The sequence below is a fragment of the Chamaea fasciata genome, unplaced genomic scaffold, assembly GCF_029207755.1.
Source record: "Chamaea fasciata isolate MVZ Bird 193981 ecotype frontalis unplaced genomic scaffold, bChaFas1.0.hap1 SCAF_3, whole genome shotgun sequence".
NCBI classification, from domain to species: domain Eukaryota; kingdom Metazoa; phylum Chordata; class Aves; order Passeriformes; family Sylviidae; genus Chamaea; species Chamaea fasciata.
The window spans coordinates 7224837-7240374 of NW_027094088.1; the positions used below are offsets into that span (position 1 = coordinate 7224837).

Genomic DNA, 15538 nt, shown 5'->3' on the forward strand with positions numbered 1-15538 from the left:
CCGGCCTGAGGAACAGGGATCTCATCCCTTTATCCTAAACCCTGAGGCAGTGCAGACCCTCTGCAGCTCTCCTGAGCAATGGGTTCTGTCTGAAAGGGCACCAAAGAATGGCAGGCCCAGCCCAGAAGCAACAGGGAAAAGAGAACATTTATATTTGATTTTGGGCTTGGGCACACAGGAAAGGCAGCCAAGGGTGGAGGAGCTGGCAGCTCCCTGTCCTTAATAAGCAGTGCAGAGAAATGTTAGCACACATCAGTGAGCCCTGGGTCATTCCATGAGAATTCCTCGGCCACGAGCCCTCTCAGAACAGACTCCAGGATCACGACACCTGAGTGCTGTTTCCTGCTGAGCAGCCCACACTGGTGCACCTTTACCTTGCTAGAGCCCTGCCAAGGGATGGGATTGGAGCTGTAAATAAGCATTTGTGCCTGAGGGAGAAGATTATCAGTAGATCCAAGTCCTACCTGCTCCGGGGGAGGAAGGCTCAAACATACTGGATGTATCACTGCAAGTGTTGGAAGCTTGCTCCGACAGCTTCTTCTTTGCACTCCCATCTGCTGACTTATGAGACTTCTTCTTATTCTTCACCAGGATTTTGTACATTAAATCCATAGGGCTTGGGAGAGGAACCCCAGCTTCCAGCTTCCAGGAAGAGAGAGGAGAGATTTGTTAGAACAGCAGAAGAAACCAGCTTAGTTTAGTGGCGGTTTCTTAGGGACCACACGGTACAGGAGAGGTCTGTAACCTCTGTAAGCCCTGTTAAAATGAAATGGATTTTGCACAAGAGGCAATGTCAACATTAAATGTAACAGGGCTACTGAGGGCACTTAGGAAGAAAAATGCTTTATGAGATGTCTGCAGTAATAACCAAAATAAGTATTAGCTCAGATATGAGAGCCTACATTTTAAAACGGCAGCTATGAGGATCAATTGCATTTAAAAGATCACAATTCACTCTATCAGGGCAATCTCTGCAACAGAAGTGATGCTTAAGTCACCAACAGCTCACGTTGCTTAACTCCCACCTTTAGACTGAAAGGTTTTATATGAAAAATAGAACAGGACTGAGACACTTAAATAAAAATTCATGCAGACATTTGTGATGTGATAAACACCAAGGCACATTACCGGGTATTTTTCCAATGGATCCATAAGCAGTGCGTCTCCAAATATTAATCTGCAGTACTCTGCCATTTTTGCCTGTTGTTTAGGGCTGAAGGGAAGAAAAGAAAGAGAGAAATGAGTCCTACTAATGCTCCAGAGTGGAAGCAGCAGTAACGGAGTACCTAATAGCCCCAAACTAGATATAATTTCCTCATCCAATAGCTGTGAATTTTTCAGTGAGACCTGCATATATCATGCAATTATTTCAATTCCCCCGATGGAGTTTATCAGAAAGAACATACAGGAAGTAAAGGCACAAGTCAATGGAATAACGGTGAAACAATCATAACATTAACTTTCCTCTTTCAGGCAATACTTTTATTCAAAATTTAAATATTTTCCACCTCGTGTTACTTTATACACATGCCTGGCATTTCTCTTGCACTACAGCAGTTTTCACAACATCCTCTATGTTTGCTGAACCTCAGCAAACTCTACTTATAACCAATTTTCCCAAAGTGCAACCAAAAGATGGAACAAGTCCTGCATATCCGTGATGGAAGTTTCAGGACTGAAGAGAGGTTTTATGGCTCAGAAACATGATTCCAATCATCTCAAAATGCAGCTCAGTACCACAGTCACTCTCTAATTTTAGAAAACTGAGTATTTTTGTTACATGCGTCTGTTTAAAATGCGTAGCATCTGAGCTGAGGCATCTTTCAAAGTTTCCTTTTTTTGACACTCTGTTGGGAAGCCTCGATTAAAGGACAGGTTTGCATGGCTTAATATAACTTCCTCAGCTCCAGTTAATTAGGATCTGCATATCATGGAAGAGACAGGGATGCTGTAAGCCATTATGTTACCATGGAGCTACTTTTCATGACAAAATAGAGCTGGGTATAGAGGAAAAAAAAAAAAAAAAAAAGAAAGCTCATTTCTCTCTTGCAAACCAGGAGTTCAACCCTTGGCTGTGCCCAGCTGGTCAGTGGTTATCAACTCCCAGGGTCAGCGTGGCCAAACCAGAGCTGAGAAAAAGGTTGGGTGGCCAAATGACATTTCAATCAGAAAATGCAATTTCCCTGGGATCAGCATCCTGGCTGCCCCTGGAAGCAGATAGGGGCTGAAGCAGTCATTAGCTCAGTCACTGACAAAAAGACTGAGAGGAGGCTTTCAATTATTCCCCAAAGCAAGAGCTGCATGCAGTTTAAATCCCGACAGCGTTTCATGAATGCTGTGTTTTGCATGCAGCCAATTCTGCACAGAAGCTAAAAGGCACTTTTAGCTGAGGATGGAAAACAAAGCTGCAGACGAGCAAGGCAGCAGAACGAAGAACCCTCACGGGAGAAGGTGATGGAGGAACGGACCAGGATGGGACATTGTGTCGGATATTTCCAGCCCTCAGCTACCGAGGGAAATAAAGGCACCACTCCAGCAGAATGTGCATGTGCCATAAATCCAGGGGTCCTTAGAGGGAGTTTTATTTCAGTCTTCTCCACCGGTGTGTGTTTTGAACAGATCCATACTCTCAGAACCCAGAAAGTTCAAAGGACAACTCCTTGAATCAAAAGAGCACATTTATTGAATCCGCAGTAATTAGATGTGACATCATCATCATCATCTTTAAATGGACACAACTCCAAAAAGAGCTCTCCGCAGGAATTCAAAAAAAATGAAAAAGCAAGAGTTAAATGTAATAAATTCCCAGCCACCACCACAGCTAGAACAAATTCTTCTGATCTTCTGTGTTTAATTACATGTTTACCTCAAAGAGAGCACAGTGAGAACTTTCATTTTTGCAAACGAGAAAAATGTAATGCAACATTATGTTGGTTCAGCGTATAAATTCCAATGTCACTGCATCCCACAGGCAGAAAGTAGGAAAATTACATGAAAAACTAATGGGTTTTAACACCCCAAGAAACCTTTGAGGTAGTAAACAAGGCCGAACTAGGAGAATCTTGACGTTACAAAATTACTTTTCTTTGTGAACTAGACTATGTGTACAGATACTTTTTAAAAGTGTCTAAGAGGGAATAAAAAAACATTTAGGAGTACCAGCATTTAACTGTGGTAGTTTTTTAGTGTTCTCTTTCTCCCTAACATATACATCCCTATGTATGCATCGTTGCAAGAGAGATCATTAGGAATAGCAGATTACATATCCCTATTCAAGTGTTTTAAAATTCTGGAATACCAGTTTATTTTTATTTTCTACTCTTTGAAGATTATGAACCAGAGCAACAGAAACACTGAATTTTCTAAATCAATACGTTCCCCAGTTTTGTTACGAAGTCAAAAAGGCAGGTATGTTTTCATCCACACCTGTTACTGGAAATTCTCTCAGCATTCTTGCATTGTAGTGAAAATTGATTGTCTGAAAAGAGCTGACTTTATGATTTTTACTGTGCAGACATAGACAAGTAGCACACAGACTAATTATAAATGCCCCCAAAATGTGCCAGGGCAAGGGGATGTGATACCTGGAGATACGGAAATACAAAGAATATTAAGAAATGTTTTCGTTGCCATTATTGTCTTGCCTGCACTTTGTTTTACCGTGTTTGTATCATGCCTATTATGAAGGTCAACCACAGAGGCTCCTTGGCACAACTACTGCTCCCAACATTACATTTTTATCACTTCTGCAGAGATACTTCCTCTGCATAAGACAAAGGCACAGATGCTTCCCAGAAGAGTCTAAAATAATTCGAAGTGTGGGATGAAAAAGTGATAAAAATCCTGTTAATATTTGAAGCAACAATTCCAGCCAGAAACCAGCAGTATGAATAACTGTAATTAAATTTAATCTTGGAAGCAATCTTATATGGATACTGCTCAAGGATCACTTAACCTTTTTGCTATGTCATCAGTGCATTTCTAATTATAGAGTGTCTGCTTTCAGATTTGCAGATTGCTTATCGGCTTGCAAGCCCCATTTCAAACGTCAAGGTCTCCTTGAGGTCTTCTCAACATTTTCAGGGCACTTCTCTGCTTTTTTCACAGAACCACAGCTTGTTTTGGTGGTCTTTTTTTTCAGTGGGCATGTTTTGACTTCGCTATAAACGATGGCCTACATAATATTTTATGTCATCTAAAAGTTACATGCTTGCCTCTTTTTCTTAACTTTTTGTTCCACAAAAACAGGCAAGAAAAACCACACTATTAGTGCAGTTGTAGTATAGGAAATAAAAATCCTCCATGTGCCATGAAGATATTGGAGAGGAGCCCTTCTAGGAAACACATCAAAGGAAAGAAAATGAGCTGATTTACACAATGTGCTAAAAAGTGATTTTTCCCCTAGGTGGACAAAAAGCGTCAAAAATATTCCCATGAACAAAAACCAGAAGGAAAAAAAATTGCATTTTAAGTCCAGTGGTGATTAGCACTGTCATATCTATGGGGGTGATGTGAAAACTTATTTACCTCTGATAATTGCAGTCTGTTTAAAAGCCATGAACATAGGCTAAAACCATATTTCTGTTTCAGCCAATGCCAAAATTTCTAGGGGACCAGGATTTCACAAATGACTTTTGCAACTTGAAAAGCAGAAAATAAATTTGGTCCCCTACAAGTAGGAATTGATGAAACGAGATTTGTTTGACAGCAATTCTAATAAAACTTTGGCAATTTTTTTAACATTCAGGACAAACTCCAGCCTTAAGATCTAGGAGAAAAACAACATTCCAAGTAAATGAGAAGACAAAAGGAGCATTCCATGAAATTAGGTGATTTTTTCTGTGAGTGGCATGACTAATTGCAGATTTCTCCAGCAACTAGTGAAGGAATTAAGGGGTAATTGTAGAAGTCGGTAAAATAACTAGAAATTATTTTCAGCCAAAGCAAAATCAGAAAACACACACACTGAATCTGATCGTTTACTACAGCAGAAAATAATCACTAGCAGGAAGGCCTCAGAAAGAGAAAACATTTGGTCGTGGTTTTGCAAACTTGCTTTGCTAAAAACCTGTGTCTGAGCAAAGTATGGAAAAGGGTATCAGGGAAGACACATCAGGTTAATTCCGAATTCCATGGCTGGAGGTTTCTGGAGAGAAAGGTCCAATGCCTTCCATGGGGCAAACTGTAAATAACAGAGTAATGCAGCAGGAACTCTGTTCCCTTTCTGTCACATTCCTGCAGTGTCACACCACCTTTAATTCTGACACTGTTTCATCTTAAAATTTTAAAGCCACTTTTGTATATAACTTACGTCTGACAGGAGTTTATTTCATAAATCTTTTTACTTCTTCACTTTCCTAAAATAGAACAGGTCACCCTGGAACAGTCAAAGATTTAAGTCATAATGACTTTAAAGGAAGAAAAATGTAACTCCTGTGGTCGAAATAATTTAGCTGTTGTTTTTTCTCTGCCTCATAGTAACAGAGTGGATGTATATTATGATAAATCCAGAAGAATGAGTACAAAATATAATACTTTCAAAAATGACAGTTGACATCTTTCCTAAAGGCCAGAGGCTGCCTTTGGAAGCACTGTGAGTTCAGACCTACAGGAGTAGGTGAGTGCAAGTCCAAAGTGACAAAATGTACACCAAAAAGAAACGAGGGGGCCATTAGCAAAGGCAATTAAACACAGCATCTGTGTGGTCTTTCAGGGGAAGATGGGAATAACTAAGCAGGATTTAAGAGGTAGCTGTTTGAATCATAACCATGTGGCCTTGAAATGCGTGCAGAGCAAACACATATTTGCCCACAAGAGGTAAATTTATCCTCTGAGGTATACAGGCAGTGGAGCTCAGCTCTCAGATTTTAAATTGTTCTACCTACATAATTTTTGATCAGCATTGTCACATCTGTTCTTTAAAAACATTCTTACATAGCTTCTTCTACCAGTTTCTTCCCTTATGACAAGAATGTTCTTCCTAAAACAATGGAAAAGCACTTAGCCCCCACCCTTTTCCTTTGTCAGAAACAAAAGTGCCCACATCATTTCTGATTTGTATTAAAACATTCATAGCTGCCCCCAAGAATATTTTTATTTCACACTGAAAAAAAACCCCAAAACCAAAACAAAACCCAAAAAATTAGTTTTTAAGTCCAAACTGCCCCCAGAAGTGGTGGAAATGTTTTCACAACAAAAAAAACACAAAAGGGGAAAAGGCAATTTAAGCTAAGGCGCATGTTATGTGTCAATGTCACCTCACTTTGAATCACGTGGTCTCTGCATTCAAAACCAAAGTTAATGGCCAAAAAAGAAAAAAAATTCAGAACTATAAAAATAAAATAGATCACTGGGACAAAACTAGAAGTGCTCTCATTCGTCTTTTTTCTTTTCTTACACAGAAAAATTGTCCTTTTCTTGTAACTAAAAAAAAAAAAAAAAAAAACTTACGCAAACCTTTTTTTTTTTGGCAGAAAAGAACTCCTATTTTGCAGTCTGTAAGTCCATTGTTCTGGCCTCTGCTTCTAACACGAGACAGACCAAATTCTAAATATGTTTATAGAACAGAATAGGGTCACAAGCAGGTGAAACAGTGCTTCGTTTTCATTGGAATATTGCTACATTCCAGCAGGACACACCGAGAGTGAAAAGTTAGCAAAATTCTTCTCACAACCAAACTCCCTCTCTCACACAAAAGGCCCTGATTCAGGAAGGTTTTCAAGAACAGGCCCAATTTCATTTTTGGACAAGAGCTGTTGTTTGTGTCACAAGTGCACACACAATTCCATGCCCAGACCTTATAAAAAATGAAACATCAGACAAGAAAAATGTGGTAATTACTTACGAATCCACATGGTTTTCAAAGGAAAGGAGGATTGGAAAGGGCGATGTCTTAAATGCACATTCAGCAATAGCTTCTATTACTTCCTAAAGAATCAAAATAAGCACAGTTACAAATTTAACTCTCTAAAGAAGCAGAGTTTTAGCCTTTGAAGGCAGAAAAGCCCCAACAAGCTCTGAAATCATTCCCTGAGATCAGACCTTCCTTACTAAACATCCCAGAAAGCTGTGGACGTGCTCTGGCCACAACCAAATTTTTCAACCTGAACTATAATCAAATCTCCAAAATGTCTGATGAGTCTCAAGCGCCACATTTCTCAAGGAATGACCTATGTCTGCCAAAATCAATAGTTTAAATTTAAAGCTTGGTTCTGGGGTGGAGCTGTTCCATGCCTGCAGCTATGGCTTTCATGCTCTATAAAAAACATGCTCTGACAAAGGCAGATCTTCTAAACATCATCAGCACAAGCACGTATCCATAAAATCCTTAGTTACTCTGACTCACATTTTAGTTACTTCTCTTTTTTCTTTTTTCTTTTTTTGATGACAGAAATCCCTTTAAGGCAAAATAAAGGAAAAAGGAAATCTTTACTCAATTAAAACAGTTGGTTCTGTGGTAATTACCAGAGGACGCAGAAAAGGAAACTTCTGTAGAGTTTCCTGTAAGCTCTATGGAAAATGAAAATGCTAAATCCAGTAGAAAAGTAATTTGATAACGATGATTTTAGTGAGGTGCACAATAAATGCACTCATCATTACAAATTCTGAAACATTGCCCTCTTGGAAGAAATTTCTCTTCCAGAAGAACATACAAAACGCTGAAGACTTTTCATATGCTGGCAAACTCTGGAGTTTCTAAGAACTCATAAGTCTCTGCCATGCCAAATCATAAGGACGACTAAAACCTAAAAGATGTATTTATTTTAAACAAGCTTTCTCTGGGGATTCCTCTTGTTCATTTTCTGTACTTTTAGAGGCTCAACTGAGAAGCACAACAGTAAAAAAATCCACTTCCTACAAGAAAAGCTGAGCTGCTGGTACGTTCTTCTGGCCCACTTATTTTCAACTGCCTTCCTGCTGCAAGAGGGGATGGAATCCTGTACGAGTGGGGAAAATGACGTGGAAGAGTAAAATTAGGATTGCACTGATGAGATGTGAGGATGAGAAGCTCAGACACTGGTTCGGCGAAGGCAAATGCTCCATGGTCAGAGAGAAACAAGCTGGCAGGCTCCACACTTGGCTCCAGCTGCAGAATGACTCACCTGAAGCAGCTCCCCAAGGTGTAAACATGGTTACACACACAGAGATCCCTGGTTATGGCATGGCACCCATGGCTGCTCCCTATAGGATCCCACCCTGGCAGCAGCTCACAATCCACGGCTGAGAAAAAACCTTATGGATTTCTGAGTCACGGAGCAAGGGGAAAACCAAGGAACCAAAAAGCCCAGGAACATAAGGATGGGGAGTGTAGAGTGCTGATGCCTCTGCACTTGAGGAAGTCTGTCTGAGGCTGTGAAAGCCGGCAGACTGAGCAGAATCCTTGTGCCGTGGTCACAGCAAAAGTGTGAGCTGATAAATGATTCAGCATTGAAGACATGAATTGATTCTCACACTCCTGACACAATATTTCACTGCCATTTTGCTCCTCCCCAGCCATGCGGGACACTTGGAGTGTTGAAAAGAAATCGAGATGTTTTTCACATTTTCCTGTGTGGATTAAAAAATGCCTGCCCTGAAATGACCGATGAAACACTCCTGAGTAGGTTTAAAATACCTTCCAATATCTCTCCTGCCAGCACAATGCCAAGGGTTGAACATCTAAATATCCAGGGATAATCCTTGCTCCCACTAATGATCCTTTTAAAAATCAGATTAACTTGGTTTTAAATTCCTGCTCATGACCAAAGCCGTCGAGAGCTATCTTCCTTAATTAAAGGACTTCCAGCAATCAAACCCCACGCCTATAAACATAATTGGCTTCCCATAAACATAACTGGAAAGTTAATAACAAACGTGCAGGCAGGTTGTTTTACGTGTTTCTGTGATTAATGCAATCAGAGGAGAATTAGAGAAAGCCAACTGGAAAGAAAAGGAGTGTTCTGGTACAAGGGAGGCTTGGTGTTCTGTTTGTAGCAGGCCTGTTTGCTTTTTTACCTAAAGAAAGGCACTTGAAGACAAAAAAACCCAACAACAGGTTTCAAGCATGGGAGAAATGTCTCAAAGCTGTAGCTGGCACAGAAGCCACACGTAATCCCTGGAACATAACCAAAGTCAATAATGAACATTTTCCCACATATTCCTACACACAGCTAAGGCTAGAAATGTATTTCCACGGTGAGTTAGTGTCTCAGGTGAAGAAGAATTATTTCTTCACACTTCAAAAATGATTTCCTGAGGTATCATTATAAGCTGTGCTGACTACCAATCCTAACACTACAGGAAAACACCTCCATTATGCTCCTTTAACACCTCGGATCAAAAACATCTTTAAGAAGAACAAGAAGATAACAATTCAAGGTTATTGCTAAGGGTATGGTCTCTACCTTATACTGTAGAAAAGGAAATGGAAGATGAAATTCAATAATAAAGATGACATGTTTAGGGTTTGAATGGCACAAATATCCCTTCACAGTCTCCAAAGATACTGATTTTTCTTTTTCACCCTCCAGTGCTTTGGGTGTGATTCCAAGCATCAGGGATAACATTGCACACAGACTTTTTTTTTTTTTAAATATAATGCCAAGTGTCTGGGTCATGTGCATGGAGCCTGCCCATCTGGCCACGAGCGGTGTATTATTCTCTGCTCACAGGAATTTAAAGGCTTGCAAATTGTTGAGATCTAGTTGCTACTTCCTGTCTCAGTTCAGGACTTTTGCCTCCCACTCCCAGTGACCAGGCAGAGAAGAGGAAAGGAGTGAACTGATGCGCTGGTTGCTGCTGTCCGAATCCTGTGGCCTCCAGCTCCGTCCCACGGAGCTGTAAGCCAACCAGCTGTTTCTCCCAATGCCTTCACAGCTGCATTTGTCTCTGTGCAGAACCGGCTGTGGTGGCTGTGCCTGGTCCCTCAGCCCCGCCGGTGGCCTTGCCTGGCTCTCTCCCTGTGAGATTTGCTGCAGGGACGTGCACAGGAGCACGGACCTGGGCACGGAGCCCAGTCCCAGATGGCACTGCTATCACACCACATAATCCCTTTTCCTCACACTGCCATGACCACCAGGAACCTCTCCCCAGGCTAGGTTCAAATGCTGCAACTCTTCCAACGATTCTGCAGCTGCTCTGCAATTCCCTCTTCCAGCATCTTTTTGCCCTCACATTTCTGCCCCTCCCACCCTCGCAGTGATGTATCTGTGATGGTTTTGCACGGAAAGAACCCTCCCCAGCGAAACCGGCTGCCCCAGCGCTGTACCTTGAAGGATATCTCAGTTGTCATGGTGAATCCATGGGTGATGACCGGCTCCTCCTCCGCTGTCCGTCCCTTCCAGCAGTCCAGCTCCACACAGCGGCAGCCCGACAGGAGCACCTGCCGGTACATCTCCACCGAGGAGTTGCCAGCCAGCTGTCCAGCTGGGACACAACACAAAAACAAGGGAAGTCATTCCGGGCCCCAGGAATAGATACAACTTATCCAACAATAATTAGAGTTAACAGCAACTTTTACCCTCGGCTGAGAGGAACAATGCTCCAAAGAATAGGAAAAGCCCAAGAACGCAACGGAAATTACTTTGGCACAGTCACTGTTATGGTTTAGATCCTGCCCTCAGTCAAATAGAGAAATAACCCAGCTGAAGCCAGCTCAAAAGCTTCTGATGGGCAGCATCAAATACATGAAATAAAATAGTAGTAGTAGTAGTGGTAATAATAATAATAATAATAATGATAATAATAATAGCAGCTTAGTTCTACGAGATTCTGTTATCCTTTGACAAGCAATGTGTAATTCAGAGGTGACTCAGGAGACCAAGACCACATTTTCTCACAACATGCAATGCAGTTTAGTACAAGATGAAACAAACCCCCCTGGAATCACTAAGGGCACCGGCATTAGGTCCCAAATCAATATTTAATATGCTAACCACTGCAATGAGTTGGTCAGTTAAATTTCCTGATGTGATACTATATTATGTAGGGAGAAATTCAATTAAACTGTCCTTTTCCAATAACAGGATAATATAAATCTAAAAATTAAGCAGGAAAACCCATTTTTTCCAAACTTGGGAAGTATTAAAAAAAAAACAACAACAAAAAAAATTCCCAGCCCAAGCCAACGAAGAAGTCCAGTTGGATTCAGGGAAGGATATCCAGCCAGGCTGTCTTCATCTGCTGCAACAGGTTTGATTCCAACCATTCAGATACAAATTTCTTGCAGCAGAGAGGTAACAGTAATGGAAGAATGGCTTTCTGCTTCTTTTGGATGAGAAGAAAATGGATGCAGCTTCCTGCTTTCTAGCAGACTTGCTGAGAAGGTCTTCCTGGATTTCTTGAAGTGCAATTAGTTTTCTTTTTTGGGAGGCAGTGAGTTCATTTACAGCGAAGTTTCTTTGCTAACTGGGGACATATAAAAACTTCATCTAGACTGGCATATACTATAATGCAGATTAAGCCTCATTTTATTGTCTCTCTGATTCTGTGTTTAGGTTTTATGCTGGGAAATACACATCTCGGGATTTGCTTCACAAAACAGCACTGTCTGTTTTTACCGTGTACTAAAAACTGCAACAGAACTCCTTTTTATTTGAAAATCCCTGTTTACAGTTTCTGTCTGATACATGAGGTGGAACAATCATAAATACTCCACAAGGTATTAGCATTACTCCTGCTGAAATCCATAAGAATTCTTAGTTCCTGCTGGAACCAGTGAGAAATATCTGCTGATAACAGAAGAAATTGACCAGTGCTAGAAACTTCTGAAAATCCAAATGGAATCAGTCTCTCCCAATCAATGTCTCTCTCCCCTTTTTTAAATTCAGTTTAAATTTTTTTAAATTTTCTTTTTTTTTAATTCAGTTTTTTCCTGTTTCACCTTTGATTATGGCAGATTATCTTTCTTTACACAAAAGAAGCCTTTTTGGTGCAATTCCAATGTCTGGGTTAAGCAGTGGCTCTTTTTCTTTGCAGGATGCAAACATAATCGTGGATCAGGGAATAACAACTCACATTTCCATGTACTCATCCCTAAGCATCTGCTTATGAAATCCTGGCTCTCATAGGGATCCACTGAACTCTATTGCCTAAAAATCCCACATTCACTTAGAAAACTGTTCTAATGTTGTCTTTGTTTTCCCTCAGAGCATTCTGAGTTTGGATTATGAAACTATTCTATGATTAACAAACTCTTTATTTCCGAGAGACTCCTGGTGGTTATCACTGCTAAGCGTTTTGGGCTCCAAGATCCTTCACCTTCAAAAGTGCTTAAGTAAATCATGACATGCATCACTTGCCGTATGACACTTCCCACACTACCTTATTAATAAGGCTCAGACGTTTTGGAAGGATTCCTGCAAAGGATACGAGGCTATTCAACCTCCAAACCATACAATCTTCAGACAGACTCCCAGGCAGCATCTAAAATGCTAGCACACATTTTAATAGTCCCAACAGCTTGTTTTTCTGAAATACAGAATATGAGGAATGTTCCCCCAAGTGTGAGGGGTTTTTTTGCATATATTATTTAGATATTTCTATTGTGTGAGTCCCTATTTGCATTTATTTTAAAATACCCCTTTTGCATTTTAAAATGTGATAACACAGAGACTAAAGGGAACATTTCCAGTATATTTTTAATAGCCTGAGTACAGATAATTTTTTTTAATACTGGAAATTGAAAGCATTATGTATTCCCTTCTACAATGCAAGCAGTGTCTACAGTAATACCATACATAACATTTGCATCCCAACACTCTATACGGACTAAGGAGAAATGGATTTTTGACAAAAATTCACTTTTCTGAATAATGTAATGGCCAAACAATACCTGACAGGACACCATGCAAGATGAGCCGCTGCTGATTGATCTAATCTGAGGACATGACCCAGGTTTCCCCACGCTTCTGTAACCTTAAGCTGCTCATTTCTCAGGAAGTGCATCCCTGTTAGGTTCATTCACCATTGTTTTCCCAAGTGAAAGTTATTTGCAATACCTGGAGTTAAAATGTGGTTGCTATCTATTTAAGGCATCTCTCCTCCCCAGACTGGGGGATTTTTGGATCCAGCTATTTGGAATCGACTGACCCTTCACTATCCTAGAACCAGAGGCTGCTTCTTCCCTCTCTGCCAACACTTTCTCCCAGCATGAGGTGCCTGTATCCTCCCTTTGCTGGGCACAAGCATGAGTTGTTAAATCCCCTCTCTCCAGACAAGTCCTGGAGAAGCAATCAGTGCCCTGGATCATACACTGGGGTTTGCAGTGTACAAACTCAGAGCCCCACACTGCTGGGAGCTTGGCTCCTCACTCCAGCAGCCACACAAGGTGCTGGCGGCTGAGATCTTTTTTAGACACAGCACATTTATCTGAATTTATTCTCCTCCTGAGCTATTTCACCATGCACAGGACAGGCGGATCAGATCCCACACTGTGACAATACTCTGCTCCTGCTCGTACGTCAGTCAGAATCAGGCTCTCAGCCTTGCCTGCTGTTTTTAACACTTCACACTGGACCAAAGCAGGACGTGTGGCCAGCAGCAGGAAGGTGTCAGCCAGTTTTCCATCCCTTCTGCATGGTGCTGTCAGCTTGGAAACTGCTCCGGAGGCTTCAAAGGTGGAGAAAGTTTCAAGGAAGGGCTGAATGCAGACAACAAGCAGCAACAGTGAGGACTGAGGAATCACGGAACAGAAAAGCTGGAGGATGGTAGACGAGAGGTCACAGGCAGCAGCAGAGAACTGCCACTCATGAGACATTTTTCTAGAAAGAACTGAAATACCAGACTGTAAGCAGAGAAGCAGATGCTGAGGGTGGACAGGATAGTCCCACACTGGCTACGTGTGCTCAGCTGACAACTCAGCAAGCTATTGCTGAGATTATTGCTCCTTTTAGCCAAAACACGTGTTAAAGGTGTGTGATTTTAGTATTTTGCATTTCCCATACACAACAGCAGGTTGCCCGGCCCTCAAAGCATGCTAGGCTGAGTGTGATATATCATTTGTCTCTGACTTTGGGCGCTGCTGAAAGAAATGTTGCAAAGTCAGTCCCCTCTGCGCCCACAGCAGAAACCTGCTGTGAGATGAAACTCCAGGAAAAAGCAGGGTAGCACTTTAAGGGTTCAAAGGAATAAAGAAATAAATATGACACCAGTGAGAAAAGAAGATGAGACTGTAAAAAAAGTTTCTTGAAGATGACATTTCTTTAAGTTAGCTTAGGTTCACTGCAATCACTTCTTTCTTCATGGGTTTTTACCTTTGTTCTTAAAAATTATGTTTCCCTGAGAAAAAAAGAAAGCAGTAACACTTCTAAATAAATAATCAGGACTTGATGTACTGCCAAGGGTTTCTACTAAAGGCTAGGAAAATGATCAGCGTAATTAAAAATAAATTCAGAGTGTGCACATGGTGCTTTTTATGTTATAATGTTGTTTCTTTGTGCATGCTTTTTCTGGGTTAAAAAAAAAAAAACCTAACAAAGGGAGAGATAATTGGTAGGGCATTAAGTGCAGTAATCATAAAGTAATGCCAGACTGAATGGTTTTCTTCTTGTCCTGATAATTATTACATGACTAGTTGCTATTTCATGGCCCCAATCAGGGCAAAGGTGCTTCCAAGGCTTCCCTTCCAAAGCCATGAGCACTTGAGCAGATCCTTCAAACTCTTTTGGGGAAAAGGAGTAACCTGCCACCATTAATTTTATTAATCTTACTTCCTTGTTGGAAGAAAGCAAATGGGAATGTGATGGCTGTATCTGATGTAGGCTCAGAGCAAAATCCAAGGCTGTCAGTTTTTGTATAATGCACAGATAAAAATCAAATCATTAATCCCATTGTGGCCAGCTGCCACACATTCACTGAACATAATGAACCCACTTAAAGGGAAGGGCTTGTGGTTTGTGCCTGCAAATGTGAAAATATGCACTCTGAAAAGGGATTTGAAAGAGTTTCAAACTTCTCTCGCACTGTCCCCTGAGTTTATCCTGATTTACTCCCCTCAGTTCACTAAGCTAGGAATATTTTGTCAAATTAAGACTGAAGATCACGTTTCCAAATATAGCCTCTGAAGTTACTTGGAAATGCAGGCGAAGAAACCTGTAGATGCAATCTGAGATGATTTGCAGACTTTCACATACAAAGACAAAGCAAATTCAGCAAGTGTCAAGGTAAATAATTAAACATGTGAGGTCACTTGTAGTGCAGTTAAAAAAATAGCAATAGGTTGGGCTAATAATGAATTCCCATCCTCAATTCTTTGGGTTTTGGCTCTAAACCTTTGGAACACATCTCTGTCCTGACCAGCCCTGACAAAAATCTGTGGTATGGACCTGGCAATAAATTCCTGCTGGTAGAGGGGAGAGCAGTCTTTTATCTCTTCAGATCAACCTTAAATTGCATTGTCTTTAAACCTCCCACGGGCCTGTGCTTCTCCCTTTAGTACTACAGCTTTACTGTTTTCTTCCAGAATATCTGTATAAAGCTGCAGCATTTGGCTTAAGCACCAACTGATCCTCAGTGACAGAACAAAGTCCATATTGGAGGTAAGAGGTCTGCAGAACATCAC

The 15538-nt window shown here is 41.0% G+C and overlaps 1 protein-coding gene across 2 annotated transcripts in view; it reads right to left on the reverse strand.

Moving 5' to 3' along the window:
- The window catches only part of PLCB1 (phospholipase C beta 1), a 337454-nt gene that overhangs the window by 88489 nt on the left and 233427 nt on the right, over positions 1-15538 (reverse strand). For both annotated transcript variants that reach the window (XM_066177846.1, XM_066177847.1), the window contains exons 11-14: positions 10247-10404; positions 6845-6927; positions 1129-1213; positions 465-642 (exon numbers count right to left, since the gene is read on the reverse strand). In XM_066177846.1, coding sequence (XP_066033943.1) covers positions 465-642; positions 1129-1213; positions 6845-6927; positions 10247-10404 — 504 coding nt within the window. The remainder of the gene's footprint in view (positions 1-464; positions 643-1128; positions 1214-6844; positions 6928-10246; positions 10405-15538) is intronic.